General features: G+C 53.7%; 10 protein-coding genes across 10 annotated transcripts; 4 read left to right on the top strand and 6 right to left on the bottom strand.

Moving 5' to 3' along the window:
• Nucleotides 1–286: 286 nt before the first annotated feature.
• Nucleotides 287–2,068, bottom strand: BDZ83DRAFT_30050 (F-box domain-containing protein). Its single transcript, XM_060502251.1, has 2 exons — nt 671–2,068; nt 287–591 (listed from the first exon to the last, which is right to left on the bottom strand). The coding sequence occupies exons 1-2, from the start codon at nt 1,933–1,935 to the stop codon at nt 495–497; spliced, it is 1,362 nt and encodes a 453-aa protein (XP_060360818.1). The 5' UTR covers nt 1,936–2,068; the 3' UTR covers nt 287–494.
• Nucleotides 2,069–3,054: 986 nt separating this feature from the next.
• On the top strand, nt 3,055–4,894 carry BDZ83DRAFT_30015 (5-methyltetrahydropteroyltriglutamate-homocysteine methyltransferase). Its single transcript, XM_060502248.1, has 3 exons — nt 3,055–3,654; nt 3,720–4,034; nt 4,111–4,894. Exons 1-3 carry the CDS (start codon nt 3,321–3,323, stop codon nt 4,671–4,673), a joined length of 1,212 nt encoding a protein of 403 aa, XP_060360817.1. The 5' UTR covers nt 3,055–3,320; the 3' UTR covers nt 4,674–4,894.
• Nucleotide 4,895: 1 nt separating this feature from the next.
• On the bottom strand, nt 4,896–6,205 carry BDZ83DRAFT_29970 (dynactin Arp1 p25 subunit). Its single transcript, XM_060502242.1, has 3 exons — nt 5,820–6,205; nt 5,505–5,734; nt 4,896–5,427 (listed from the first exon to the last, which is right to left on the bottom strand). The coding sequence occupies exons 1-3, from the start codon at nt 5,856–5,858 to the stop codon at nt 5,109–5,111; spliced, it is 588 nt and encodes a 195-aa protein (XP_060360816.1). The 5' UTR covers nt 5,859–6,205; the 3' UTR covers nt 4,896–5,108.
• Nucleotides 6,206–6,553: 348 nt separating this feature from the next.
• Nucleotides 6,554–7,806, bottom strand: BDZ83DRAFT_722611 (GTP cyclohydrolase II; the record flags this gene model as incomplete). The annotated part of the gene is made up of 2 exons (XM_060512484.1): nt 6,554–6,601; nt 6,658–7,806. The coding sequence occupies 2 exons, from the start codon at nt 7,804–7,806 to the stop codon at nt 6,554–6,556; spliced, it is 1,197 nt and encodes a 398-aa protein (XP_060360815.1).
• Nucleotides 7,807–10,586: 2,780 nt separating this feature from the next.
• Nucleotides 10,587–11,651, top strand: BDZ83DRAFT_586765 (uncharacterized protein; the record flags this gene model as incomplete). The annotated part of the gene is made up of 2 exons (XM_060505977.1): nt 10,587–11,252; nt 11,355–11,651. 2 exons carry the CDS (start codon nt 10,587–10,589, stop codon nt 11,649–11,651), a joined length of 963 nt encoding a protein of 320 aa, XP_060360814.1.
• An 898-nt stretch (nt 11,652–12,549) lies between these two features.
• BDZ83DRAFT_586805 (voltage gated chloride channel) lies at nt 12,550–14,888 on the top strand (the record flags this gene model as incomplete). The annotated part of the gene is made up of 2 exons (XM_060505980.1): nt 12,550–13,497; nt 13,602–14,888. The coding sequence occupies 2 exons, from the start codon at nt 12,550–12,552 to the stop codon at nt 14,886–14,888; spliced, it is 2,235 nt and encodes a 744-aa protein (XP_060360813.1).
• A 509-nt stretch (nt 14,889–15,397) lies between these two features.
• BDZ83DRAFT_755790 (NADH-ubiquinone oxidoreductase B18 subunit) lies at nt 15,398–15,835 on the bottom strand (the record flags this gene model as incomplete). The annotated part of the gene is made up of 3 exons (XM_060514666.1): nt 15,398–15,499; nt 15,620–15,744; nt 15,811–15,835. 3 exons carry the CDS (start codon nt 15,833–15,835, stop codon nt 15,398–15,400), a joined length of 252 nt encoding a protein of 83 aa, XP_060360812.1.
• A 1,105-nt stretch (nt 15,836–16,940) lies between these two features.
• On the top strand, nt 16,941–19,401 carry BDZ83DRAFT_29913 (serine carboxypeptidase S28). Its single transcript, XM_060502236.1, has 8 exons — nt 16,941–17,489; nt 17,544–17,661; nt 17,717–17,871; nt 17,928–18,223; nt 18,289–18,491; nt 18,548–18,713; nt 18,778–18,975; nt 19,032–19,401. The coding sequence occupies exons 1-8, from the start codon at nt 17,262–17,264 to the stop codon at nt 19,285–19,287; spliced, it is 1,620 nt and encodes a 539-aa protein (XP_060360811.1). The 5' UTR covers nt 16,941–17,261; the 3' UTR covers nt 19,288–19,401.
• Nucleotides 19,402–20,074: 673 nt separating this feature from the next.
• Nucleotides 20,075–21,537, bottom strand: BDZ83DRAFT_760702 (short-chain dehydrogenase; the record flags this gene model as incomplete). The annotated part of the gene is made up of 3 exons (XM_060515168.1): nt 20,075–20,876; nt 21,355–21,365; nt 21,508–21,537. 3 exons carry the CDS (start codon nt 21,535–21,537, stop codon nt 20,075–20,077), a joined length of 843 nt encoding a protein of 280 aa, XP_060360810.1.
• Nucleotides 21,538–22,612: 1,075 nt separating this feature from the next.
• On the bottom strand, nt 22,613–23,867 carry BDZ83DRAFT_633979 (Ccc1 family). The gene has a single exon (XM_060509066.1). It carries the CDS (start codon nt 23,608–23,610, stop codon nt 22,798–22,800), a length of 813 nt encoding a protein of 270 aa, XP_060360809.1. The 5' UTR covers nt 23,611–23,867; the 3' UTR covers nt 22,613–22,797.
• Between the last annotated feature and the right edge of the window lie 406 nt (nt 23,868–24,273).

Here is a 24,273-nt window from a genome sequence, read left to right as displayed (position 1 = left end):
TTGCTTGATTCTCGAGGACGAGTCTCATTGGATATCGATTTGCGACGTTCCGAGAAGTCAAACACAACTGCTCCAGCATGGTTGGGTGATAATATGAGACCTCTGTACGGAAATATTTCGGAGAGCAGGAATCGCTGTCTTAACCCCAGCTACTCTAGTATATAGCCAAGCCTCAGCGGGATGTTCCCTGAGAAGGTAGTTGAGGGTAAGGTACTGTTCCTCTACGTCCTCTTCCCACGAAACAGAAAAAGATAATACTGGCAGCGTCATCATTCATAGAGCCGATGTGATGAATAGCATAAAGCTTTCAAATTGTGGCGAGCAAACTCGAAGTTGAAGCTGGTGACTGCACTATAGTTCATGTCCCCAGTATATCTTCCCGTATCATAGCCTTTGGAGACTTCATCATCATAAGTTGTGCACCTAGCCTGGCATGGACGCCCAAGCACTATCCTGATTTTCATGCAGATACCCTAAAAACTTCCGTCTACCGTCTACGGCGTGTTTGCATCTCTCATGTAAAGTGTGACGCTAGACACCGGCAGCGGGGCAACCCCGTTGAACGCCATTCGTCTGAGCCTACCCGGAAGCCTTTTTTTCGCACCTGGCGCATTAGCAAACATCACCAGACGATTTTATTGATCAAGACGATCCCGCTGGCGCCACTGACTGAGACATGCCGAGGATCGCACTGACGCCGTCCTCGTCCCCATCCCTCGCAAAGACGCCCTCGCCCGCGACCCGCCACCCCTGCACGCCGCTAAACTGCACAAACTGCACCGCCATATCCCACGCCTCTTTATCCGCCGCGTCGCCGCTCTCAAAGACGCTCAGATCGAGCCAGGGGCTGTCCGGGCTCGGGTTGAAGAGCTCGCGAAAGAGCATCGAGTAGGCCGTGTTGCGCTCCATCCAGAGGTCGGCGAGGTCGACGTTGCGCATTTCGTCCGGGTCGGAGAGGATATCGTTTCGTGGGACGAGCTGGACGAAGAGGCGGTCGAGGCGCGGGACGTTTTGGACGAGGGTGTTGAAGTGGCTCGAGAGGGGGAATATGCCGACGTAGGAGAGGTCGCGAATCGAGAGGGGAATCATGGGCTCGTCGTTTGGGAATTCTTCTGCTCCCAACAGAGCGCCGAGGATGGATGGCGGACGTTTGAGGTAAAATTCGTATGTCTTGTAAACTCGTGTCGAGGATCCTTCGTTGAGTAATAGAGCCTGCCATGGGCGGATGGTGAATAAGTTACAAGGAATCCGCTTTTGATGTGTGGGTTCAGAACCAGATGCCTGACTTGATGATGGTGCTGTCGCCAGTGCCTTGATTTGTGTGTCCTTCGTCCTTTTGTCTTTGCGCGAGAGTGACAAAACGTGCCTAGGCATGGAGAAGTTCCACGCATCCCCGAGGAAGAGCATACGTGATAGCATTTGGGCCAGCACTCGTGGTGACGCAATCATGGTGAGCCGGATGGGATCGATATGTTCAAAGATTGTTGCCCAGAGCCAGTTATAGTCTTCGCTGTACGAGGCCTTGTTCGCAAAGCCTGTTTCCATGAGAGTGGCACTGCTGGTGCCGTCCGATACGCCGCCCATAGCATCGTCGACGAACATTGAAAGCGTTTTAACATAGTTGATCAAGTTATTCGCTCTAAGGAAAGACAAAAAGTCAATTGCGGAAGCAGGATTTCCCGTCTCTTCCATGAGCGGCAGCTCGAATCGGTCAAAGGTCCAGACCACATGGCGGAACAACAGAGGGAGAACAGCACCTCGCCATCGCTTGCAAACGAGAGAAGTGGTCTTGAGATCACGGTCAAAGAAGATATTCTGCAGCATGAAGGAGCTCGGTTGATCGTGGAGTTTCGAGTCTGATGGGGCAGGCCGGTCCAGATGGGAGAATATCTGGCTTAGGATCTCGTTCGGGAGATCATTGACGGAGGTGGCCATCGTTGCTTGTATTACAGCAGAGGCTGTGAGAAATTTGTCCAAGATGGAGAAGTCGTCTTGATGAATTGACGCGGAGTGACTTTGTCGTCGAAAGACTGGAGGGCAATGTTTCACGGAATAGTCCCGACCGAGGCAAGTTTCAAGTTCAGACGAAGCGATGAGGCCGCCTCGGGAGAGACGGAATGATGGTTCGCTGACGGAAGTACCTCGGCCCAAGTTCAATCAAATAACGTGGATGGAGATATTGGAAGAGGAGAGAATTGACGATGATATTACTGAAGCTCTGCCATTCGGTTAGAGGTAGCTCCAAGGTTACCTGTCCTGGATGGGGGCGACATGTCACCGCGGGGTCCTGGTCCGTTTGCCCCGCCACGGGGACAGGCGGCCTTTGCCACAGTGCTCCACCAGAGCTCCTGCGATAAGATAACGATAAAAGCTCCAAGTTCGAAGCTCCGGATCTTCACTCCTCTCCCTATGACATCTCTTGGTACCTCTAGTTCTGGCGTATGGGATTCTGAAAGGGCATTAAGTGCATATGGCAGCCGTGGGTTTGGTCAATTCGTAAACTGACCATAAGTGGATCATGCCTTGAGGTCACTGATTGGGAAACGGCTCATACCAATTTCGATGGCATTGTGAATTGCTGGAAACACGGCGGCCAACGAATCGACGATGCACTTGAGCTGCACAAAAGCCCAGTCAGCACTTACATACCAGACATATCCTTCATGTCGGAAGACTTATCATCTTGAATTGAATGCAAGCCATATGCAACTTTCTTTTCCTCGAACGACAATCATCCAGCGTCTCCACCGCGGTGCTCCTGCGGCGCATAGCCTTGGCTGCACCTGAAAGAAGCAAACCGACCTCAAGAATGACTTTAACCTAGCAGAAACCAGGCACCAATTCCAAAACACTCGCTTTTACTTAAGCGGCTAGCGATTGATAACCGATTCCGATGCCGCTCTACTCATCTGCCGTCCAGCAACATATGATCAGACCCCCTCGACTAAGCTATGACAAAGGGCGGGGAAAGCGGGGAATCTTGGTGGGTGGCCAGCTCGGGGGAAGTGGTGATGGTGGCACGGGATGACATCGTCCTGACGGGGGTCCAGGTCTGAGAAAGCACAAGTCTGTTTGCTTCGGGTAGTCTCACACCAGAGTGGACGCTCGCGAGATCTGGTTTGAATGACTGGCCAACCTAGGTAAGTTACCTAGCTAGGCCATTGGATCTCGCAATGCCGAAGGACCATCCCGTTTCGCAACCCCACGCTCCGTCGCGAGTACCAAAGTCTATATATACGCCGTGACCAGGAAGTTCTTCTCTCACTTGACTCCAGCATCACCCAATTCATAGCTCTGTTTTACACAAAAAGAAAGAAATCATGACGTCCAAGAACCACCAGAAACCGCCCTTCCGCGCCGAGCACATGGGCTCGCTCCTGCGCCCCAAGGCCCTGACCGACAAGCGCGTCGCCTTGGACGGGAAAAAAGCCGTGGAGATTGCAGACGACCAGGAGCTCAACCGCCTCGAGGAGGAGGGCGTGCGCGAAATCATCAAGACGCAGCTGGACCTCGGCTTCCACGCCATCAACGACGGCGAATACCGCCGCCACCAGTTCTGGGGCAACTTCTTCCCCGGCCTGGAAGGGTTCGAGGAGGTCGATACGCCGAGCTGGGATATCTTTCGCATGTACGTGCCCGACATTGCCGCGTTCAGTAAGTCTTGGCCCACGGGATACTCGATACTCGAGATGGGGAGACTGACGCTATGTAAACCCCAGTTGAGAGCGACCACAAGCCCGGCGAGTCCATTGTCTGCACCGGCAAGATCAAGCACAAGGGAAGCACCTATCTGAGAGAATGGGAGTTCCTCAAGAGCAACATCCCTGCCGAGAGCGTCAAGGAGGCCAAGTTGACCTTGCCCGCGCCTGAGTGGTATCACCTCCGCTACCAAAAGGGGCACGCTTATCCCAAGGACGTCTACGCCAACGACGAGGAATACTTTGCCGACATCGCCAAGGCGTACCGTACCGAGCTCGAGGTCCTCTATGAGCACGGAGTTCGCAATGTGACAATTGACGATCCTAACCTGGCGTGTAAGTGAAGCCTCGTTACCTCATCCGTGTCCCGACCCCTCCAAGTCACAGTTAACTGACAGAACATAACGCCCAGACTTCTGCTCGGAAAAGATGCTCCAAGGCTTCAAAGACGCAGGCGAAGACTCAGACGCCCTCCTCCAATCCTATATCAAACTCTACAACGACTGCATCACCTCCCGCCCCGCAGACATGCACCTCGGCATCCACCTCTGCCGCGGTAACTTTGCCTACTCGCGCCACTTCTCCGAGGGCGGCTACGACCGCATCGCCTCGCGCCTCTTCAAAGAGATCAACGCCGACACCTACTTCCTCGAGTACGACACCGACCGCGCGGGCGGGTTCGGGCCGCTCAAAGAGTTGCCGGCGCACAAGAACGTCGTGCTGGGCGTCATCACGTCAAAGTTCCCCGAGCTCGAGGACGTTGGGAAGCTGAGGGAGAGAGTGTTCCAGGCGGCGGATTATGTGGCGCAGGGGGCTGGGCAGACGCGCGAAGAGGCGTTGAAGAGGATTGGGGTTAGTCCGCAGTGTGGGTTTGCGAGTCATCACTTGGGGAATTCGGTTTCGCATCAGGATATGGTGAATAAGTTGAAGCTTGTGAGGGAGTTAGCTGATTCGATATGGCCAGGTGAGCCTTGAATTCTTGGAAGTTGGGCGAGCAGCGGCGTTCGGGATGTATTGTTGCCTGGGGGTAAAGGGCGGTGTGCTGTGCTGGAGTGTCTTGCTCCGTCAGATGTATTCTTTGAGGTTGCTTTTATGTATGTGATATCTCATAGCTGCAGCAACTTTGGACCGAACATGCCTTGCCAGAAGCCTCTGTGATGTAGAGCTCTGACGGAGCATATACCAACCATTGAAAAGTTCCCTCATGCGCAACGTCAAGGCATGTTGCTGCCACACGTGGAAGTCAGAATGGGACAGGCACAAAGTCTTCACTGCGAAAAAGAAAGGGTATCATTTTGAGCTCAAAGCTCGGCCTACGCCAAACTCCATCTCCATCGCGCAAGCAAATGCCAAACTGTCAACCAACTTCTTAGATCCCGCGCATCTCTCTTCATTGCAGCCCATTCGAAGTCACGCAGTCAAAGGCTGCGGATTATTCCCCACCGTCTTATACAGCTCCCTCAACTCAAACTCCTCGTGCCCACCCTCGGGTACCTCGCCCACCACGCGCGCCGGCTGGCCTGCGACGACGCTGAAGCTCGGAATCACCATGTTGGGCGGCACTACTGTGCCCTCGAGGATGCGAACGTAGTCCTTGACGATGGCGAACTCACCAATGACGCAGTCGCGGCCGATATGGATGTGGTTCCCGATCGAGGCGGCCTGGATGACGACGTTTGCGCCGACGAAGACATGGTCGCCCATGCGGAGCGGCATGTATGTGAAGGCTCTGCGGAACGTACGAGAGTCAGCAAGGGTTTGATGTTGTGAAAAGATGGAGGGAGGAGAAAGAGGAGGAACACATACCCTTTGTACATCCGTCCCGGGGGCCGGAGGAGCGCGCCCCTAGAGAGGAAGCAGTACCTCCCGATCGCGACGGCCGTGCTGTTGGCCGGGGCGCCGCCCGCAGAGGGCTGTGCTGAGCGAGCGAGGTCACCGCGGATCATGACCTCTGGTTGGATTACCGTCTTGCCGCCTAGCATGATGTTCTGGGTTCCGACGAGGGTTGCTTTGCGGGCGACCTTGTTGCCTGTGTCCTGTTGTTTCTCGCAGAGTTAGTCGGTGGTCTCAGCCCGTGGGTTGTGGTAAAGGGAAATGATTTGGAGGGGAGAGAGTGCGTACGGTCTCAATGTAGTCTCCTTTCGCTACTCTGCGCGACATGGTGGGCTGGTGGTGGAAGCTCTGGGGAGCATCTGGGTTGAAGCTGGAATACGAATAGGTGAGAGTTCGCGTATGCCGAGTTGGGTGTGACGTTGGTTGGAGCTTCCTGTCGGCGGGTCAGTGCGCCCACCGCCGTACATCATTATAGGGGTCCCGGATCGACTTTTGGAGGGGAACCGGCCCGCGCCTTATCTTCATCTGCATCTCAGTGACAATCCCGGAATCGCGCTCAAATATACTGCGATAATTCTGACCACTACACTCCCAAGCCTTCCTGGAATCAAGATTGCAGCAAGCCGTCATTTCGACAATTCTGTTCAAGCACTAAGTAACTTACACCAAAGTATGTACCTTGGGTAGACAGATAGAACTCAAGCTTAAGTACTGGGTAAATGTATCTGGCAGATGCACACCTCAATGCCAGATAAAACCAGCCGCCGCCTCAATGATCTTTTCCCGTAAATTGCCATGAGTCCAGTTATCCAACGATGCTATGAACATTTCCAGTCGTTGGGGATCCCAGCGGACAAGTATGCCAAGTACGCCAATGTCCCAGGTATTCGTATCAAACAAAGCCAAACGCCGTTTTCCACCATATGCTTGATGGTTCTCAACCATGTTTGTCGCCTCCTTTCGTTCAACATCAGACACCAGATATCAGAAATATATGCGATCCCTCTGCCTTGGACCGTTCCTCAGTGAGGCATGCCGCCCATGTCAAGCATGTGTCCCATCTTTTCAATCTGTGGTACTGTTAGTTTAGGCAATTCACAGACATCCAGACACAACAGAAACATACCTTTGTCTTCAAGTACCCCTCAACCTCATTGCTCCGGAACCCGCCTCGGCCCTTCCACGAAAGCGGCACCATCGCAACGCGCTCCGTAACCCTCACCTCGCGATTGGGTCCCTCCACCGCCCTAATTTTATCAGGGTTATTCGTCAGCAGGCGCACCTCGCTCTGCCCAAGATCCTGCAGCATCGCCGTCGCCAACCCGTAGCTACGCGCATCCGCAGGGTGACGCAGCAGCAGGTTCGCCTCGACGGTATCCGAGCCGAGGTCCTGGAGGTTATACGCCTTCAACTTCTCGCCCAAACCGATGCCGCGCCCTTCCTGGCGCAGGTAGATAATAATACCGCCATTCGTGTTCCCCGGCAAACTCATCAGCCGCGCCGCCTCGTCGAGCTGCTCGCCGCAGTCGCACCGCGCAGACCACGCCGTCTCACCCGTGTAACACTCGGAGTGAATCCTCACCAGCGCAGGCCCGCGCTGCGCAGGCGGCTCTTCGCCCACGGGCGTCGCTACGCCGCCCGGCATACCGCTCGTCGACCTTCCGGGAAACAAACGACCCGTGTACGCGCCGCGAATCATGCGGTCCATCTCTGTCTCGCCGGGCCGCGGCGCATCGAGCGACTGGCTGCGAATGTGGGGCCCGAAGACGATGGCCAGGTGCTCCTTGTTGTCGACGTTGTTGGTATACAAGTGCAGGAACATTTCGGTACCGTTGACGGTGGGGATACGCGCGCGCACGATGCACTGCACCTCGGGGAGGGTCTCGAGGAGGCGGGGGCGCTTGGTGCCGCAGCCGCCTGAGGGGACGGAACTGTCGACGGGAACGCCGCGCGGGGCCGCCTCGGCTGTGAGGGGGGTTGATGTCCCCGGTGTCGCGGGCGGTGTGAAGGCTGGCGAGAGGAGGGAGGGCGGCGGGATCTGGGTGGCCGAGGTTGTTGATGCGGCGTCGTCGTCGGCTGTTGCGGGGGCTGCTGCGGCGGCGGGGTTAGAGAGGCTCAATTGTTCGGGCTCTGGGTGCGCGGCGGTCGAAGCATGGTCGGTTGAGCCGTCGACAGTCTTTTGTTTCGGGGAGTAGAAGGAAGGGAGCTGGTGAGTGTCTTCGCGCCAGTCGTTGGGCGCTCCCGCGCCGTCTGGCTTGCCTTCGAAGTCGGGCATGGCGGGGGTTTTTGGTGATGGAAAGCCGCGGAAGTGGGGGGAGGGAATTGGTGCGCTGTGCAGAACAGGTAACGTTGGAACGTGAGACGGCCAATTCCAAAGGGGTATATTTGTCCACTGGGTACAATGGCGGAGAAAGGCAATCAGCAAGTGGTTGGAAAGAAGCCAGATGTCAAGAGCGGGAGAGAGAGGTTCAACGGCGGAACAGCGGCGTGAGCGGCAAGAACATTAAATCGGTGACCGGTTCCGCTCCGAACGGCGAGGGGTGGTGAAATGCGGTGGTTGTGGTGGTGGTGGGCAGGTGGTGGTTGTGTCTGGCATTAGTCATGCAGGAAGATGATGACAGCACGGGTGCATCTGCCATGGCAATCTGCGCCGGCTAGGTACCTCCACAGGCGGAAGTTCCTAAAGTTAGTGGGCGGGCACGCAAGGTCGGCCCTCGACCGCACTTCGCCGAGGTTCCAGCGATCCGACGGCTATGGGCCTCGAGGTACTCCAAGAGAGGTGGGTGTTCTCGCGCGCGCGGAGAGTTCGGGGTGTTTGGTGCTATTCTCCTTGCTTAGGTCAGATTCGAGCGAATCGAGCCCACTTTAGTGGTCTAACTTGGATTTCAGGGTTTCTTTAGCGGGGTCGGCTCTTTTCCGCGCTGAGCTTTTTGCACGCAGTCTGTGGGGCTCCCCTGATTACATCATCAAATCCTGGTATCGGCAAATTCAAGAATTGCACCTCACTGTCAAGTGCACTCGATGACTCTCACACTGAAGGTCGGGTTGATTTAAATCCAGCATCACCTTACTCTGGAATACCTATCCCTGGGCCAAGATGTCTCGAACTCTACTGTTGTCTTTTTCCGCACACTTAATAAAATCTGTCCGTTTCATATTTCCATTAATCTATTTTCCTCAGTCTCTGGGCCTTTGTTGAAATGTGACGGCTCAGAACGAGACCTGACATATGAGCCAATCAAGTGCTCGAGTTCCGCCAAAGCCCAGGATGTCTGTGTCAGCATTAAAAATCAACCGCGCGGTGCTTTACACCAAGCTCTCCATCACCAACGAACCACCCGTCGTCGGCTCCGACCTGAGGTTGTCAACTGGGATGCACCCGTCTAATATCCCAAAAGGCCATCAAAGTGCAAATACAAAGACTCTCACACGAATCCTGTTTTCCAGTGTGTCGCGGGTTCCTGCATTGCATCTGTGCGGCTCTGGTGTATCCCAGCCTGCCTCCCGTCCACCATGTTTCTATCCCGGCCGCATCCATCGTAGCCATCACAACTTTAAATGTAGCTATATGGCTGGAGTTGACGCGAATGTCATCAAACGTGTCCTCTCTTTGTGTGGAGTTGAATCTGTAAGTGGGCGGCCACCAATGCCCTGGTCACTACTGCGGTCGTATACTATGTGCCCGACTTCTTGAGGTGTATCACTGTGATAGGATAACAAGACAACCAGCAAGATGGAGTCGTACCTTAGTAGTGACTGTGGTGGAAGTTGGAATGAAATCTCAAAGTGTGTCGCCAAATTCAGACTCGAACTCTGACATGCGTGTTGTTTGATTGGCCGCACTGCTTTTTTTTTGCTCTTTTGCCCTTTTGGAACATCGGAGGTTCCTCTTTGGTGGCTTTCCCTTTGGCTACCTTACTTGCCCTTACTTGCCCTTACTTGCTAGATACCAAGCACCAACATCGCGAATGTCGCTGATGACCTCCCTATATCTCAGAGCTCTATGTAATCCGTCTATATTCTTCTTTCAAGTGAAGGAGAATAAAATTGCTAAAGCTGAAGTGATCGTAGACACGAATGTAGATTGGCCAAGTTACCGAACCAATAAACTCACCGCATCCTCGGACGCTCCTCGCCGAGACAACCAACGCGAACGCGCATCGAACCAAAAAATCTCTACAGGCCACTTGCATTGGTGGTTCGCGTTTCTGGATGTGCTGTCAAACGTGAGTCACATCCGCAGCAACGCCCCCCATCATCACCCATGCAACCCGTTTCGTTTTTTTTCGTCTCTTCCCATCTCAATCCAGTACAATCAACAACCTCCCATCACCGATTTGAGATGCCATGCCCACCAGCCCGTGCGGGTGGCGCGGGAACCATTGGCTTACACGCTCCCGTCCCTGCTGCAACCACTTGTCGCCTCCTCCCGAAGTCTCCAGACTTCCAGTGCAACCCCCCGTCCGTTTCAGTCCCTCCCATGCCAAATGCCAGGCACATCATGGGAACTCGACTATGAGGCTTCTCTTCACCCCCTTCTTTTGTTTACTTTCAGTTTCATGGATCAAGTGATCCACCAGACTAATGCGACGGCCTAGCGGTTCGTCGAGGCCTCATTGTTTCTTGTTTCTTGTTGTGGCCAACACGCTGCCCTCGTCCAGTGGAGTGCTCCATGCAGCCAGGATACGAAAACATCGCCAACTGGCATGTCCCTCACACAACCATACACACTCTCTCGAGTGATATAAGAGGATCAAGTGACTTCTTCGTCTCACTGCTTTCTTATTGCATCTCACAAACACAACAATCAGCAGCTCATCTGACGAATACTACACCACTCATTTCGAGGACCTCGATAATACCGGCTACTTTCAAGGTCACTAATAAGAGCATCTTATTCATCTCACCGCCCAACCTTCATTCAGTAATACTTCATCTCTCACTTTCATTGTCTCGACAAACACCAGCTTCACTTCATCGACTGAACTTGACAACATCTTACAATCTTTAACCATAACCACATCAACAAACAAAACACCACAAACAACCTTCAGAATGGAACCCTCCAACGTAATCGCCTGGCTGCTTCCCTCATCCACAAATCAACCAGCCCTCGAAGCAATCCGCATGCCCCAAAACGCGACCCGAACCGTCTCCACGATCCCCTCATCCTACGAACTCATCATCCAAACACCAAACCCAAACCAACTCCCGCCCACAACACCAACAATCGACCCCTCCCTCCTCACCAAATCCTCCTCCTCCCTCGAGGCATCATCCACCACCAAACCCCGCCCAGCCCTCTCCCTGACCTTCACATCGCCCCCCAAATCCAACCCAGGCTTCGTCCTCGGCACCGACCCTACCCTCGCAGACATCCTCCTCCCTTCCCTCCCGGGCATCGCCCCAGCACACTGCCACATCACTTTTGACGCCTCCCATCGCCTCGTCCTCGTCGACACCTCGAACACCGGCACGGCCGTCTGGTACGACGGCGCTAGCACCGGCGACCGAACCCGCGAGTCCTGGGTTCTCAGTGCCGGCAGCACCTACGGATTCCCCTCGATGGTTGACCGCGTCGTGATCGATATCCAGACGGTGCGGTTTCAGGTCATCATCAACGAGGCGCACGTCCTCAGGCCAGAGGCGTACAAGGAGAACGTCGAGACGTTCATGTCAAGCCTCGAGAGCGCCAGCATGATCGCAGAGGCAGCAGCAGCAGTAGCAGCAGAGGAAAAGACACCAGACCTCGACGCCAGCATCCTAGCCAGCATCCTCGCCTCCCACTCCCACTCCTACTCCCACTCTCAAAAAGAAGACCAGCAACTCGTCCGCCGCGACGAAAAGGACGTCTGCGATTTCTACTACAACTTCAACTTTGACCTCGGCTTCGACCTCGACTACAACTGCAACTACGACTTTGACTACGACATGTCGGACGACGAAATGGTGGACGACGTCGCCGAGGAAGAAAAGATGGACTTCCTCCCCCCGATCCCCTCCGTCGTGCCGCCTGCGTACGTGAAGTACCTGCTCACCTCGGACGACGGGGCGCCGCCGGAGACGTATCTCTGGAACACGGCGAGGCCTTGGGAGCCGATGGTCAAGGTCGTTTGCTGAGCTCGCCCAGAGGGGAGAGATCATACGTTATCCGACAATGGAAAAATAGGACGTGAAAAAGACGCAGAGAAACAACTTGTGTAAAATCAGGTTCATATGGAGTACATTTGTCCCAAAGGTGCTGGCACTGGACGGCGTCTGGTTCTCATTCATTGCTTTGGAGTTTTGGTGGGAGAATTGGCGCTATCATCAGCGCTTTACACTCATTTTTTGCCCCTTTTCAGATTGGCATTATTTCATTTCTCATCTAATAGCATATTTTCATTTCGTCTGTTTCGTTGTACATTTAGACCAGATACCCCCATTCGCATGGCCTCCCGTTCCTTTGTTTATTGTATATAGGCTGAAGCATCAACCCAAGAAAAGAAGAAAAATTACAGCTGGCAGACATCGTTCGCATTCGTCCGCCGACTCTACCGCAAGTGAAAAGGAGGAGTTCCGAGAGGTTTGAGAACGCAAAGTGTTGGAAATCCGTCCCGCGGAGACGACACTCGGCACTCACCCTCGCCACATTTGGAGATCTCCGGCAACTAGGATGAAGACCGGGTTGGGGTTTGGGGAAACGGGAGGCGCCAAAAAGCAACGGGCGGGCTAACGAGGCCAGACCAACGACCTTATCTACCGCCCAATCTTATCTCCAGACTTTCAACCATGTGCGTCCGCGCCGATCTGCTTCTCCGCGGACTTCAAGATTGGGATGATGTTCACCTGAATCTATTGGAAGGGTTGATATATGGATGGAAAATGGCGTTTTGTTGAAATATACATATCTAGAGTACCTCTACCCCCTAGACCTTAGAATCCAAATGTTGGAATGTTGATGATCACTCGCCCTCCGGACGGTGTTGACGTTCACCCGCATCGTAGATAGACAAGAAACACCATCAACAACCCAAAAATGGCCGCAGAAGACAATGAACCCAATGAGACCAGCCCCCTCCTGCCAACATCTGAAATCAGACAATCCACCCCGAACCCATCCTACCAAACCTCACTTTCCAAAGCAGACCAAGCCCTAGGCCAATCGCCCCCTCTCGGCGATCGCCTCCCCTACAACGACTACACCACCATCGACTGGCTGCGCGATCTGACAAAGGACTCCTCCCGCGCCCGTCGTCTCCGCGCACGCCCAGGTATCTACGGCACCGCGGCGCGCTGGTTCGACCAGTGCCAGGGTTGGATCGCCGCCGCGGTCATCGGCGCGCTCACGGCCCTCGTTGCCTTCGTCGTCGACGTCTCCGTGGCGACGGTGAGCGATTGGAAGGAGGGGTACTGCAAGACAAATGTTCTTTTGGACCGTGGGCGGTGTTGTTGGGGAGTGTCGGAGACGGAGACTTGCGATGCTTGGAACCCCTGGATCGATGAGGGCGAAGGAGGGGGGTACGCCGCCAGCTATGCAGTCTATGTGCTGTTTGCCCTCCTCTTCGGCGTCGTCGCGGGAAACGTCACCATGACCACCAAAGCCTCTCTGCCAGCCGTCGACGCTGACAGTGCCGTCACGACAGGTGCCATGATAGAAGGCAAGACGATGTACATGGCCGCCGGCAGCGGCATCCCCGAGATCAAGACAATACTGTCGGGCTTCGTGATCCCTCACTTCCTAGACTTCAAGGTCTTGGTTGTGAAAGCGGTAGGCGCGACCTTTGCCGTGTCGACGGGCATGTGTCTGGGCAAAGAGGGGCCCTTCGTCCACATCTCGACGTGCGTCGGGTGGCTGGTGGCCAACCGGTTCCCCAAGTACAGGGACAACCCACGCAAGATGCGGGAGATGCTGAGCGTGGCGTGCTCTTCCGGCCTGTCCGTTGCCTTTGGTGCGCCGATTGGCGGTGTGCTGTTCAGCTACGAGGTACGTTTTTTTTTTTTTTTTTTTTTTTTTAAATGTTTTGATGTAACTGGTATCGTGGTTCCAACTGGACTGGGGTTGATGATGTTGACAAGCCCGTCGATTAGGAAATCAGCACGTACTTCCCACGACGTGTGTTGTGGCGCGCGTTCCTGTGCTCACTCATCGCGGCCATTGCTCTCAAAGCACTGAATCCTACGGGAACCGGAAAGCTGGTGCTTTTCGAGACGAGTTATGGAGTCGACTATGACCCGGTGCACTACTTGGTGTTTGTGATGCTGGGTGTCGTTGGCGGCGTGTTCGGCGGAGTGTTCTGCAAGGCCAACTTTCTTTGGTCCAAACGTTTCCGCAGATACGACATCGTCAAGAAGCATCCCGTGCTTGAACTTTGTTGTGTCGTATTGGCGACCGCTTTGCTGCAGTACCCAAACGTGCTCATCCGCGACACGGGCGACGTGGCACTCTCGAGGCTACTAGTTGACTGTAAGGAGCCAAATGGCAACTGGATATGTCAGCAGGAGGGAAGCAACGACAAGAGAGCGTACATGCTGCAGCTGGCCAGCGGCGCGGTCATCAAGTTGCTCCTGACCATCATCACCTTTGGATGTAAAGTCCCCTCTGGCATCATCATCCCCGCTCTCGACGGCGGCGCTCTTTTCGGACGATTGGTAGGTCAGTTCGTTGGTGGGATCTCGCCCGGTATTTTTGCAATGGTCGGGGCGGCGGCCTTCCTCGCGGGCGTGAGCAGGATGACTGTGAGCTTGGCTGTCATCATGTTCGAGCTGACTGGCGAGGTGACGTACGTGCCGGCCTTTATGTGCGCCATCCTGACGGCCAAATGGGTCGCGGACGCGCTCTCGGGAGAATCCGTGTACGATCTCTCGCAACACCTGCTAGGCCACCCCTTCCTAGATGCGGAACAAGCCTATGAAGTGGTGCGGAAGCGCGAGGCCACCGCCCGTGAGCTGGTTCCTCCAGCCGCGACGATGGAGGAGATCACTCTGCGGGTGGGCAGTGAGTACCGCGTCCGAAGGGATGTGCTGTCGGAGAAGCTGCGGAAATTGAAGGCCAGGGGACTCATGGATGCGGGCCTAGTTCTTGTTAATGATGCCGGACTTCTATTTGGCTATTTGCCCGAGGCAGAAGTAGAGTATGCGGTGCTGAAAACTGGCGAAGCGGAGGAAATCGATTTGCGAACTGGCTTCATGACTGAGTTGGTTGATCGAACGCCGCTCACAATCTGCGCCGAGGCCCCGATGGAGCACGTTTTGGAGATATTTGGGAAGCTGGGCCCGAGGTACACCATCGTTGTTGAGCCGGAGACGTCCAGGGTGCTTGGTGTTGTGCTCAAGAAGCGACTATTGGACTTTTTGGATCGGGTTAAGGCGTCTTGATACTCCACGTCTAGCCACTGTAAAATCCCGGAATTTAGCGCAATCGAATCACAAGTCTTAGGTTCACCACACTGTCGTGTTTGTCGACGAGCAATCTGGGTTTGAGCAACCAGTTCTTTGGCTTTGTCTTCGAAATAACCCATGCCCGCGAGCCCTCGTAAAACATCCGCCTGTAACTCGATCATGTCATTCCGCCGCTACCAGGGCGCATGACGGCGATTGCCCCTCCCCCCTCCGCACTTCAAGATACTGGCTTCTCGTGAAGTGCTCTCCTCGCAGATGCAGCGCTCTTCGCCATGTCTATCCCTCGTACCGCAGCGAACTTTCCTCATCATCGGGCCATAATGAAATCGCAAAAAGACGTGAATTCGGCTCGATCTATGACCCTCGCGGCAAGACCAACCCCATGCTGCCCTTTTCTGGCCCCCTGATCCTCAAATAACAGGTTATGTACACAGACGCTCGCCGTCCCAGGCTCGTTTCGTTCGTCTCGTCCCGTTGCCAACACTCTAGTTGCTTCTCGTTCCCTTCTCCGCGCGGAGCTCGTTCATCTTGGCGACACGCTTCTTGAACTCGTCGTACTGGCACTTCTCGTAGCTGTGGCGCTCGTCCTGTTTCGATTGAATTCTAGGTCAGCGACAAGTCATGTTCTCGGATTGATCGGACAGAGCGGCTGAGAGGTCGAGAGGGAGGCCGGGTAGTGGCGGATGGAAGGGGTGAGCAAAACTGACATTGCACTTCCACGGAAGGTACCAAGTGTCGACACGGCAGCGGTTGAGGGGGATGAGGAGGCCGGCGCAGCTGTCGCGGTAGGGGAGGGGGAGCTTCGCCTCCCGCATCTCCTCGCGGGTTGCTTCTGGAGAGGGATGTCAGCCATTGCGGGTGGGTGGATAGCATGGGGGAAGCTAATAGGGATACGGACCCCTTGGTGCTGAGTCTCCGGCCATTGTGACGACGATTGGGGTCTGTAATGGGCGAATGAGGCTATCGTCGATGGTCAATTGGGATTCTGGATCTTGAAATGTCGTCGGAGCTTTGGATTGGACTGTGGAGCTTCCGACAGTGAATTCCCTGGTGGCCTGGATTGTGAGGCCGGAACACGGTTGATTACCTTTTGGGGCATCTGATTGGTTGAAGGGGGGTCACTGCCAGCACGGTCGCGCCAGAGCCAGGAAGCCTCCTTTTCAATCTTCTTGTCTTTACACTACGAACTTGAACTCTACGAACTTGAACTCTATTACACTGCATACTGCACTACAGAGGTACTTTACGCAGAGTTCGGCATCTGGGCGCCTATACAGTTTGTACGTCGTAGGTTCTTACTTACATCGTTAGCTGGACCACTTGTACGCACTCTTCAATCTTTATGAGTTACTCAGTCTCCAGTCGACCAACCACATAAGGCATCAAGCATACCTTACTTACCCACTTCCCGAACACGACAGTCTTTTTATCTGGCTATCTACAATTCCCTGATTCACTGATAAGTTGTGTGATGAATGGCGAGGTGCCCAAGGAAAATCGTCTGTGGGGTGGTTATGAATGCAACCCTTCAAGCCCGCCTGCAGCAACGTAACATTCCCTGAGTCGATCGTCGGCAACAACTTCAGTCTATCTAACCATTTCGTATTGTTATCAATGGGATCTGGGCGGTATTTCTTCCCTTCAAGTACTCGTCAATGGCAGAACGCCTCTACGTTTCCACAGGAAAGAAAGACCTTTGCCTCTTAAGCCGAGCTGAGGGGCTCACCATCCGAAACTTTTCTGCACAAGAGCCGATCACCCAAACCAACTCCTACGAGCCCTAAAACACCTTCCCATTGTCGCAGGTCGGCCCTTGGACCGGAGACAATAGTTCCTGCCGGACTGCCGATGCGTGCCACCCGACCTGGGGCCATCGCCATCTCCCAACGCTCACCTTCCGCTTCCGGCTAACCTGTCGGCCCACGCAACGAACTTCTCATCACCTGCAAATGCCTATCAGAGATCGTAAAGCCGTTGTCAATCCGCCTTCAACCCCCCAGTCTCATTATGGAGACCTCGTCGCATTTGGTCCTTGGGCCCCGTGCGATGCCGGGGTCGCACCGGGGCTAGTACCTCTCCCGCCAACACTTGGAAAGCTTGTTCCTGTTCACTGTGAATGTCGACAATGTCAAGGTATGGGATGTCGCATAGCATGTTGCTTAAGCGGCCCCGATCATCGCTTCGTATTGCCGTGAGATACGGGGGTCTGCGTCCTGGACCCATGTCCAGCGTTTCTCTCAAAAGATGAAGCTCCCCTGGACGTGATCATGAAGCTGGTGTTCCTGCTTGGTTGACGAGCGTGCCAAGCCAGTCGTTCCGTGTTCTGAAGATCCTCGGCTCTCCGTCAACATGAAGGTCTCACTCGCCTTGCTCAGCTGCCTCGCGGTGGCTCAAGCCCACTTCGCCTTCCAGCCCATCCAGCCTCCTCTGAGGGCCGAAGATGAGGGGGAAGGAATCCTCTCCAAGAGAGAAGCCGGTTTCTTTGAGCAGCTCATCGACCACAATGATCCGTCTCTTGGGACCTTCCAGCAGAGATACTGGTGGAACTCCACCTACTGGGAGGGACCTGGTTCTCCGGTACTGCTTGTCGAGTCAAATGTTGTAGCTATTATACTGACTACGGGACCCTAGGTGGTGTTTTTCACGCCTGGAGAATCTGAGGCTGCCCCGTACACCGGATACCTCACAGATCGGGCCATCACAGGAGCCATTGCAAAGGCAATTGGCGGTGCCATCGTCATGGTTGAGCGTATGGAACATGCCACAAACACTCAAGTAGAGCCAAGAAAACTGACGAGGCCCAGACCGTAACTGGGGAACCTCCCTGCCGTACGCGGTCCAAGATACCAAGAACCTCCAGCAGCACACTATGACGAATGCCGTCCTCGACTTTGCCAACCTCGCCCGCAACGTCCAGCTGCCTTTCGACAAGAACGGCAGCAGCAACGCCCCCCAAGCTGTGAGTATCAAGGCCGGATCCTTGTCGAGTAAACCGACAGAACTGACAACCAGCAGCCCTGGGTCTACACCGGCGGTTCATACTCTGGTGTTCTGGCCGCAGCCATCGCGAAACTCGCTCCGGGAACCTTCTGGGCCTACCACTCCAGCAGTGGCCCGGTCGAAGCGACCTATGACTACTGGAGCTACTTCCTACCCATGCAGAACGGCATGCCCAAGAACTGCAGTCGTGACTTTGAGCGGATCGTCGACCACGTCGACAACGTCCTGCTCACCGGCAGCGATGACGAGATCTACTCCCTGAAGAAGAAGTTTGGCCTCCAGGACCTGGCTCACAAGGAGGACTTTGCCTCGTAAGTTGAAGCCGTGGTTGTATCGGAGACTTTGAATCCGATTCTCACATCTATGATGTTTGTAGTGCTCTCGTCGGACCCCTTGGCTACTGGCAGTCCATCCAGCTGTACTCGGGATACTCCGCCTTTTACGAAATGTGCGATACCGTTCAAGGCGCTATTGGTAACTTCTCGGCACCCAACACGACCTACAGCGCAGACGGCGTCGGTCTTACAAAGGCTCTGAACAACTACGCCAACTGGTGGAGTACAAACTATCTCCCGGGAAGTAAGCAGTCGACCCCATGAACTCTGTGTGTCTTATCAGTAACTGACCTTGCGTAGCTTGCGCATCCTACAACATCGAGGAGTGGTCAGACCCCATGAACGTCGCCTGCTTCGACAGCTTCAACGCCACGAGCCCGATCTACACCGACTGGAGCGCCGAGAACCCGTTCGGTCGGACGTGGTACTGGATGACGTGCAACGAGCCCTTCTTCTACTGGCAGACGTACGTTTACAGCTCAGTGATACCCGTCGAAGTGTAAGAGAGCTTCAGAACTAAATGTGAATAGCGGTGCTCCCAAGGATCGTCCCTCAATCGTCTCGCGCTTCGTTACGCCGGAGTACTACCAGAGCCAATGCGACCTCTTCTTCCCCAAGCAAGGCGAGTTCACCTACGCCTCCAACGCAGGCAAGACCGCCGCAGACCTGAACAAGGCGACGGACGGCTGGTTCTTCACCAACACAACGCGCCTCATGTGGTCCAACGGGTAAGTCGTTCAATCGGACCTCGGAGTTAAGAAAAGCGTGACTGACGTTTCCATAGCGAGTTCGACCCCTGGCGTTCAGCCTCCGTGTCCAGCGAGCTCCGTCCCGGCGGCCCGCTCAAGTCTCGCCCTGGTGCTCCGGTCCACCTCATCCCGGGATCCCGCCACTGCAATGATTTGCTCGTCAGAAACGGCGCTGTCAATGAGGATATGCAGGAGGTTATCACTGCTGAGGTTGATCAGATGAAGGCTTGGGTTGATACATTCTATGCCTCCAAGGGCAAGTACAGACGCCGCTCGACACGCTCTTTGTGAAGAGGGCCATATAGCATTGCGGTGCACTCAAAGAATACTCCGTATCTTTGAGGGCCATACCGATCTTTGACTACATGTAGATACTAGTAACTTGCCAATTCAAACACAAGCTTGATTCAAGTCTGCTCTGTTTACCATCCTAGCGTCAACTACCGTTTCAAGTAACGCTTTGTCCACGCAAAATTGAACGTTGTTCTCGTCGCTACCTTTTGTAAAGCTGTCACCCATAACGTCAATTCGGCGTCCAATTTGCTTTCACTGCCTTCTCGAGGATCGGTCCATCCAGGTCCACTCAAGTAGAGAGGCGACAGGAAAGCATGCCGGCCGGCCCCCGGAATTTTGTAACCCCTTTTCGAGGCGTCGCCAAGGCATATTGACCAAGGAATAGACAGAGAGTGGGGGATAAAGTTGAGGTAATGTCATCGATGATAGCAGCAGTGCGTACCTAAGTAAAAATGAGACAGGTAGGGAAACTTTCAAGTTTTCTCTTCAAGACAGCAGTCAAGTATGGATTCAAAAGACATTGAGTCAACTTGGTGACCACCGAGACGAAGAATTCAACGCTGAGTCTATCATCAACACTCAGTTATCATCCGCATCATTAAAGCCGAAATAGCGGGCTTCGCAGCAAAGGCAAACGTGAATAAAGCAGGTCTTAACATTCTATGAAACTAGAAAGCTAGACTAAAGTTCTATGGGCACTCATACTATCTAATGCGCCTTATGTCATCAGACTCTTCCTCCGAAGAGGCCGAGACTTTTTCGTAATTCAGGCTAATAGCGACGTTTACCAAGGCAGATCAGTGCCATCGTGGTTCTTGAACGAGCCACTAATCTCTCTGGTAGCCTTGTCAATGGTAGCAACCATATCATCCACACTCTTCTTGACAGGAATGGCACCGAAAGCACTGAGGTCAGTGCCAGCCTTGGCCGCCAAACCAGCAGCCATGTCCGTCTCGACCAGACCAGGGTGGAAGACAAAGGCAGTCAACCACGGCTCCTCGAAGTGCAACCGGCGCACAAACCAGTTGAGCGCGGCCTTTGACGCGCCGTACGGGCTCGCGGGGCTGGGGATCTGGGAAATCGTCTCGGCGAGGCCGTTGCTGCCAATTGCGGAGGAAATCGCCACAAAGATGGGGTTCTTGGACTTGCTCTCCTTGAGCAGGGGCTTGGTGGCGCCGAAGAGGACGAGAGGCGCGACCGAGTTGACCGCGAAGTGGTCCAAAGCGACTTTGGTGGAGGTGGCGGCGATGTCGGCCGAGGTGTGGGAGATGCCGGCGTTGGCGATGACTACGTCGAGGGCGGTGATGCCGTGCTCCTTTTGGATTGTTGCTACGGCGGCGACGGGGTCGGACTCGATAGAGGAGTCGATCTTGACGACGATGATTTTGGAGCCTTCGGCCTTGGGGAGGTCGTAGAGGGCCTTTGAGGCTGCGGCGGCCGGGTCGCGGACGCCGACGATGATTGTTGTGGAGGGACGCTGGAGGAGGAGGGTGGTGAATCCCTTTCCGATTCCGCGGTTGGCACCGGTGATGAGATAAGTGAGTCCGGAAGATATATTGGAGGTTAAGTTAATAAAAAGAGAAGTGCTGTAGTTGTAGTTGAGTTAGTCGATGTTGAGATGGAGGCTGTTGAAGTTGAGGTTATTGAGGATTCACTCAAACAGCAGAACCAAGCCAAAGAAGACATCTTAAATAACTTTTGTAGATTCATCTTTTGAGTTGACACGTTCATAGATTCTGATGAACTGACAAATGCAGCATCGCATCTCGTGCTTGCACGCCTTGCGGAGTAGCCTATTTTCGAAGGTAATCGAACTGCTGCAGAACACCACCTCTTGGATTCTGCATGCAATTGCGGGGCCGAGCATAGCGTCTGAACAGATTGATAATCATAGTTCGGATGGACTGCAGTTTTGGGAACGGCAGAGTTCCTGTCGCAGTATCAAAAGTCTGGGCGGATATGCTGTTCACTAATCCAGAAACAAGACGACGAGCTATGTATGGGGTTGGGATTAGTCGTCCGCGCCGCCAGATATGCGGGCTTAGCGCTCGCCTGCATCATTACAAAGCTTGAGGCTATATTAAGAGTCTGTTCAATTAGTTATCATTAATACTCGTTTGAAAGGCTCACGGTCTCTTGCGGAACGTTGCGGGCTTTGTCTTTCTGATAAGTTTATCTGTGGCTGGGCAAATAAGTAGCCACGGCTTTCTGATTTACTTTCTCGAAGACTCGAGAATCAAAGCACATCGTAATATCTGTCGCTGAAGATAGAATTGCGATGCTAGAAATTAGTGAGGTAATCGAAGTGAAGACACTACAAGGCAAGGAACTCTAGACTTGGCATTGCTCCTGATTACTCAGAATAGAGGCACAGCCAGTCAATTTCATACAAATTCACCTAGCGACGAAGTGTCAACTGTACACATCCAATAATAGTTCGTATGTATGATATACAGAACGGCAAATTGGGGTCGAACTAACTCCAATTCCGACCTCTACCAATTTTGGAAGTCTTGAAAATGGGGGCAAATTTACAGGTACAGAGATGGATTTACTTTCCTTGCTTCTCACCAAGCAAGACGGTGAGTTTACTGGCTCAGCCGCAGAAGGATCTGCGTCACTTCATGTCGTTAATGGCAAGCATTGTCATCATAGCAAGAGTAATCCAATTACACAACATGTCATTGGTTGCGCTTTCGGTAATCTAGAAGGACAATGAAACATTGGGATGTTCAGACGAGTACAAAAGCATCACTGACGTCCGTTTCAAGATTCAAGAGTTGGGTGTATATTTTGGAATCGCATTCTCGTGCGTCGAAAAATCTTCATCCGATTCAATACAATCAAATTGATCATGGATGCTGAATCTTGAATGTTCGACTAGAACAAGTAGGTCTCAAGATGACTTAGGTCTAATGTCTTGATGGCCGCCTCTTTCCAAGATATTACTCGTGGGATGCTGAGTAACTGAGTTCGTGCTGCGCTACAGCACCTGTTCTTTCGTTCACCTTGCCCTACCTATCAAGAAGCTGGCCTTCTTGGCTGAGGCTCCGAGCTCCCTCAAAACATCTTAAAGCGGGTGATCCCAAGTCTATCAGAATAGCTTGGAAGTTGGAAGCGTAAGCTGTGAGCATTGGTAAGCTGTATCAAGGCATCGCCCATTGCTAAAGATTAGTGATCAACCCACGCCGCATCCCTCAGCCCCGCCATTCCTTCAATTTACGTTCACTAATCACCCTCTCTTGGTCATTAATAAGTTCAGACGGTATTCTGCCTCAGATTGCGCAGAAAATCTGCTCGTAGTACCCAGCAATGACTTCATGGCAAGGCAGGGCCAGAACTTCTAATCAGTATATCGAACGGGCTTTGCATGCTATAGTAGGGTATATATGGCGTTGATTGCTGCCTGCAATCAACGGTGTCATTTTTGCAAAATATGCTCGATCACCTCATTGCTGGCGAATGTGGTAACATCAATGTGCAGCTCTCTTCTATCGATGTGCCATCTCAAGTCCACTTCTGGTCAACCAGCCGCACGCACAATACCGCAGCCCCCGCGGCACAACACCCGAACAACATCATCTGAAGTCCTTCCCACAGACATCGTATCCGTGATGTCTTCCCATCACTCAATAACCAGCACTTCCCGGCCCCAAAGATGAACAAGGCAATGAGACAGACGATGATGCTCCACAGAAGCCCGTGACCCACGTTCGAGGCGAAGAAGTATGGCAGCAGGGGCATCATCCCGCCACAAAGATATCCGATAGCGATTGACAGACCAGAAAAGATTGGTGATACCAGCAGATGGCTCTTGTCGACGTTGTCAATTTCAACAAAAGCGCCGGGTCGCTTAGCTTGCGTGCTGTTGAATCTTTCGGAAACCCAGCTCAACCCTCCCGACTGAGCCCTCACGGCCCCAATCACCATCGTGACAGTTGTCTCGGGTAAGCCCAGTGGTTGAAGGTACCGCAGCACTGCTTCCTCTTCGTCTACCACCCCGCTTGTTTGGCACTTCTCATCGTCGATTTCGTCCTCGCTGTGTCTCTCTGCCGACGACAACATCCCTTGTTCCTCCTCATCCACAGGCGAGAGCGGTGATATCCGGGAGGTATCAGGTGAAGAGTCTCGCGCGGCCAGATAACCCCCAATTCCCATGCTGATACATCCCGCGCATAGTTCCGCAAGGCCGGCGTAGATGACCGTCTCGCTGCGGCCGAGGGAGCTGAGGCCGGCGGTCAAGGCGAATGGTACTGTGAGGCCATCTGAGAAGCCAAGCGTGAAGTCTGAGAGGAAACGAGAAAGCTTGGGAGAGACCATCGCTCAAGGGCGTCCGTGTTCCGCGATTTGAAGGATTCCTTTGAGCGTGGGGCTCACCACGGGACAATTTGAAGGGGAGCTCGTCTCACTGAATCGAGTTTGCTCGCAAAGGTGAAGTAGGTATACTGAATATGATGCTTTGAGTCAAACAAAATGAGAGTTCAAGGCAATTTCGCATCGAACTCCGGCGATCAAAGCAAAAGTCTGGAGACTCAAAATGAGAAAGTTCAATTTGCAGACAAATGGGAGAAAAATCCTGGCAATGATACACCGGCACGGGATGGTCTGCATTTTGCCCCCTACACGACTTAATCTCCAATTCATTCACGGTTCTGTCCACGAGCCGTTTCTGCGCTTCTAAGTGGACGATACAGCATATCCACAACACAACCAAAAAGTCGGCTTAGAGATGCCGTGATACCCAAACGTTTCCTCGAGTGGAGAAATAGTCGGCATCGAAGTCGAAGAGGGGTGTGGGGGAGCAAGAAACATCTGTCAAGACACAAGCTTTCGCCCAGAGGCGATGCCAAGAGCGACCACGTGTGTGGAGTCCGGAGAATATGACCCCTCAATCTTCGGCCAATGGTTCGAGATGAATTTTTCACCTTCCCGACCAGGAAGGACATTTTGAGCTCCTAATGCAGGGATAGCCGTTGACGATCC

Source organism: Colletotrichum acutatum (genome assembly GCF_030867785.1).
Source record: "Colletotrichum acutatum strain CBS 112980 chromosome Unknown BDZ83scaffold_109, whole genome shotgun sequence".
Lineage (NCBI taxonomy): Eukaryota > Fungi > Ascomycota > Sordariomycetes > Glomerellales > Glomerellaceae > Colletotrichum > Colletotrichum acutatum.
The sequence above is the reverse complement of the archived record's forward strand: the minus strand, read 5'-3'. Positions and strand labels throughout refer to the sequence as shown.

Coding starts and splice junctions, on each gene's coding strand:
- BDZ83DRAFT_29913 (XM_060502236.1), top strand. CDS start 17,262: ATGAAGGTCTCACTCGCCTTGCTCAGCTGCCTCGCGGTGGCTCAAGCC. Junction 17,662..17,716: donor TGCCATCGTCATGGTTGAGC/GTATGGAACATG, acceptor GACGAGGCCCAG/ACCGTAACTGGGGAACCTCC. Junction 18,492..18,547: donor TACAAACTATCTCCCGGGAA/GTAAGCAGTCGA, acceptor GACCTTGCGTAG/CTTGCGCATCCTACAACATC.
- BDZ83DRAFT_30015 (XM_060502248.1), top strand. CDS start 3,321: ATGACGTCCAAGAACCACCAGAAACCGCCCTTCCGCGCCGAGCACATG. Junction 3,655..3,719: donor GCCCGACATTGCCGCGTTCA/GTAAGTCTTGGC, acceptor TGTAAACCCCAG/TTGAGAGCGACCACAAGCCC. Junction 4,035..4,110: donor TGACGATCCTAACCTGGCGT/GTAAGTGAAGCC, acceptor CATAACGCCCAG/ACTTCTGCTCGGAAAAGATG.
- BDZ83DRAFT_29970 (XM_060502242.1), bottom strand. CDS start 5,858: ATGTCGCGCAGAGTAGCGAAAGGAGACTACATTGAGACC. Junction 5,735..5,819: donor AAGGAGACTACATTGAGACC/GTACGCACTCTC, acceptor GAGAAACAACAG/GACACAGGCAACAAGGTCGC. Junction 5,428..5,504: donor CCGGGACGGATGTACAAAGG/GTATGTGTTCCT, acceptor TACGTTCCGCAG/AGCCTTCACATACATGCCGC.
- BDZ83DRAFT_30050 (XM_060502251.1), bottom strand. CDS start 1,935: ATGGCCACCTCCGTCAATGATCTCCCGAACGAGATCCTAAGCCAGATA. Junction 592..670: donor GCGATCCTCGGCATGTCTCA/GTCAGTGGCGCC, acceptor TGCGAAAAAAAG/GCTTCCGGGTAGGCTCAGAC.
- BDZ83DRAFT_633979 (XM_060509066.1), bottom strand. CDS start 23,610: ATGGTCTCTCCCAAGCTTTCTCGTTTCCTCTCAGACTTCACGCTTGGC.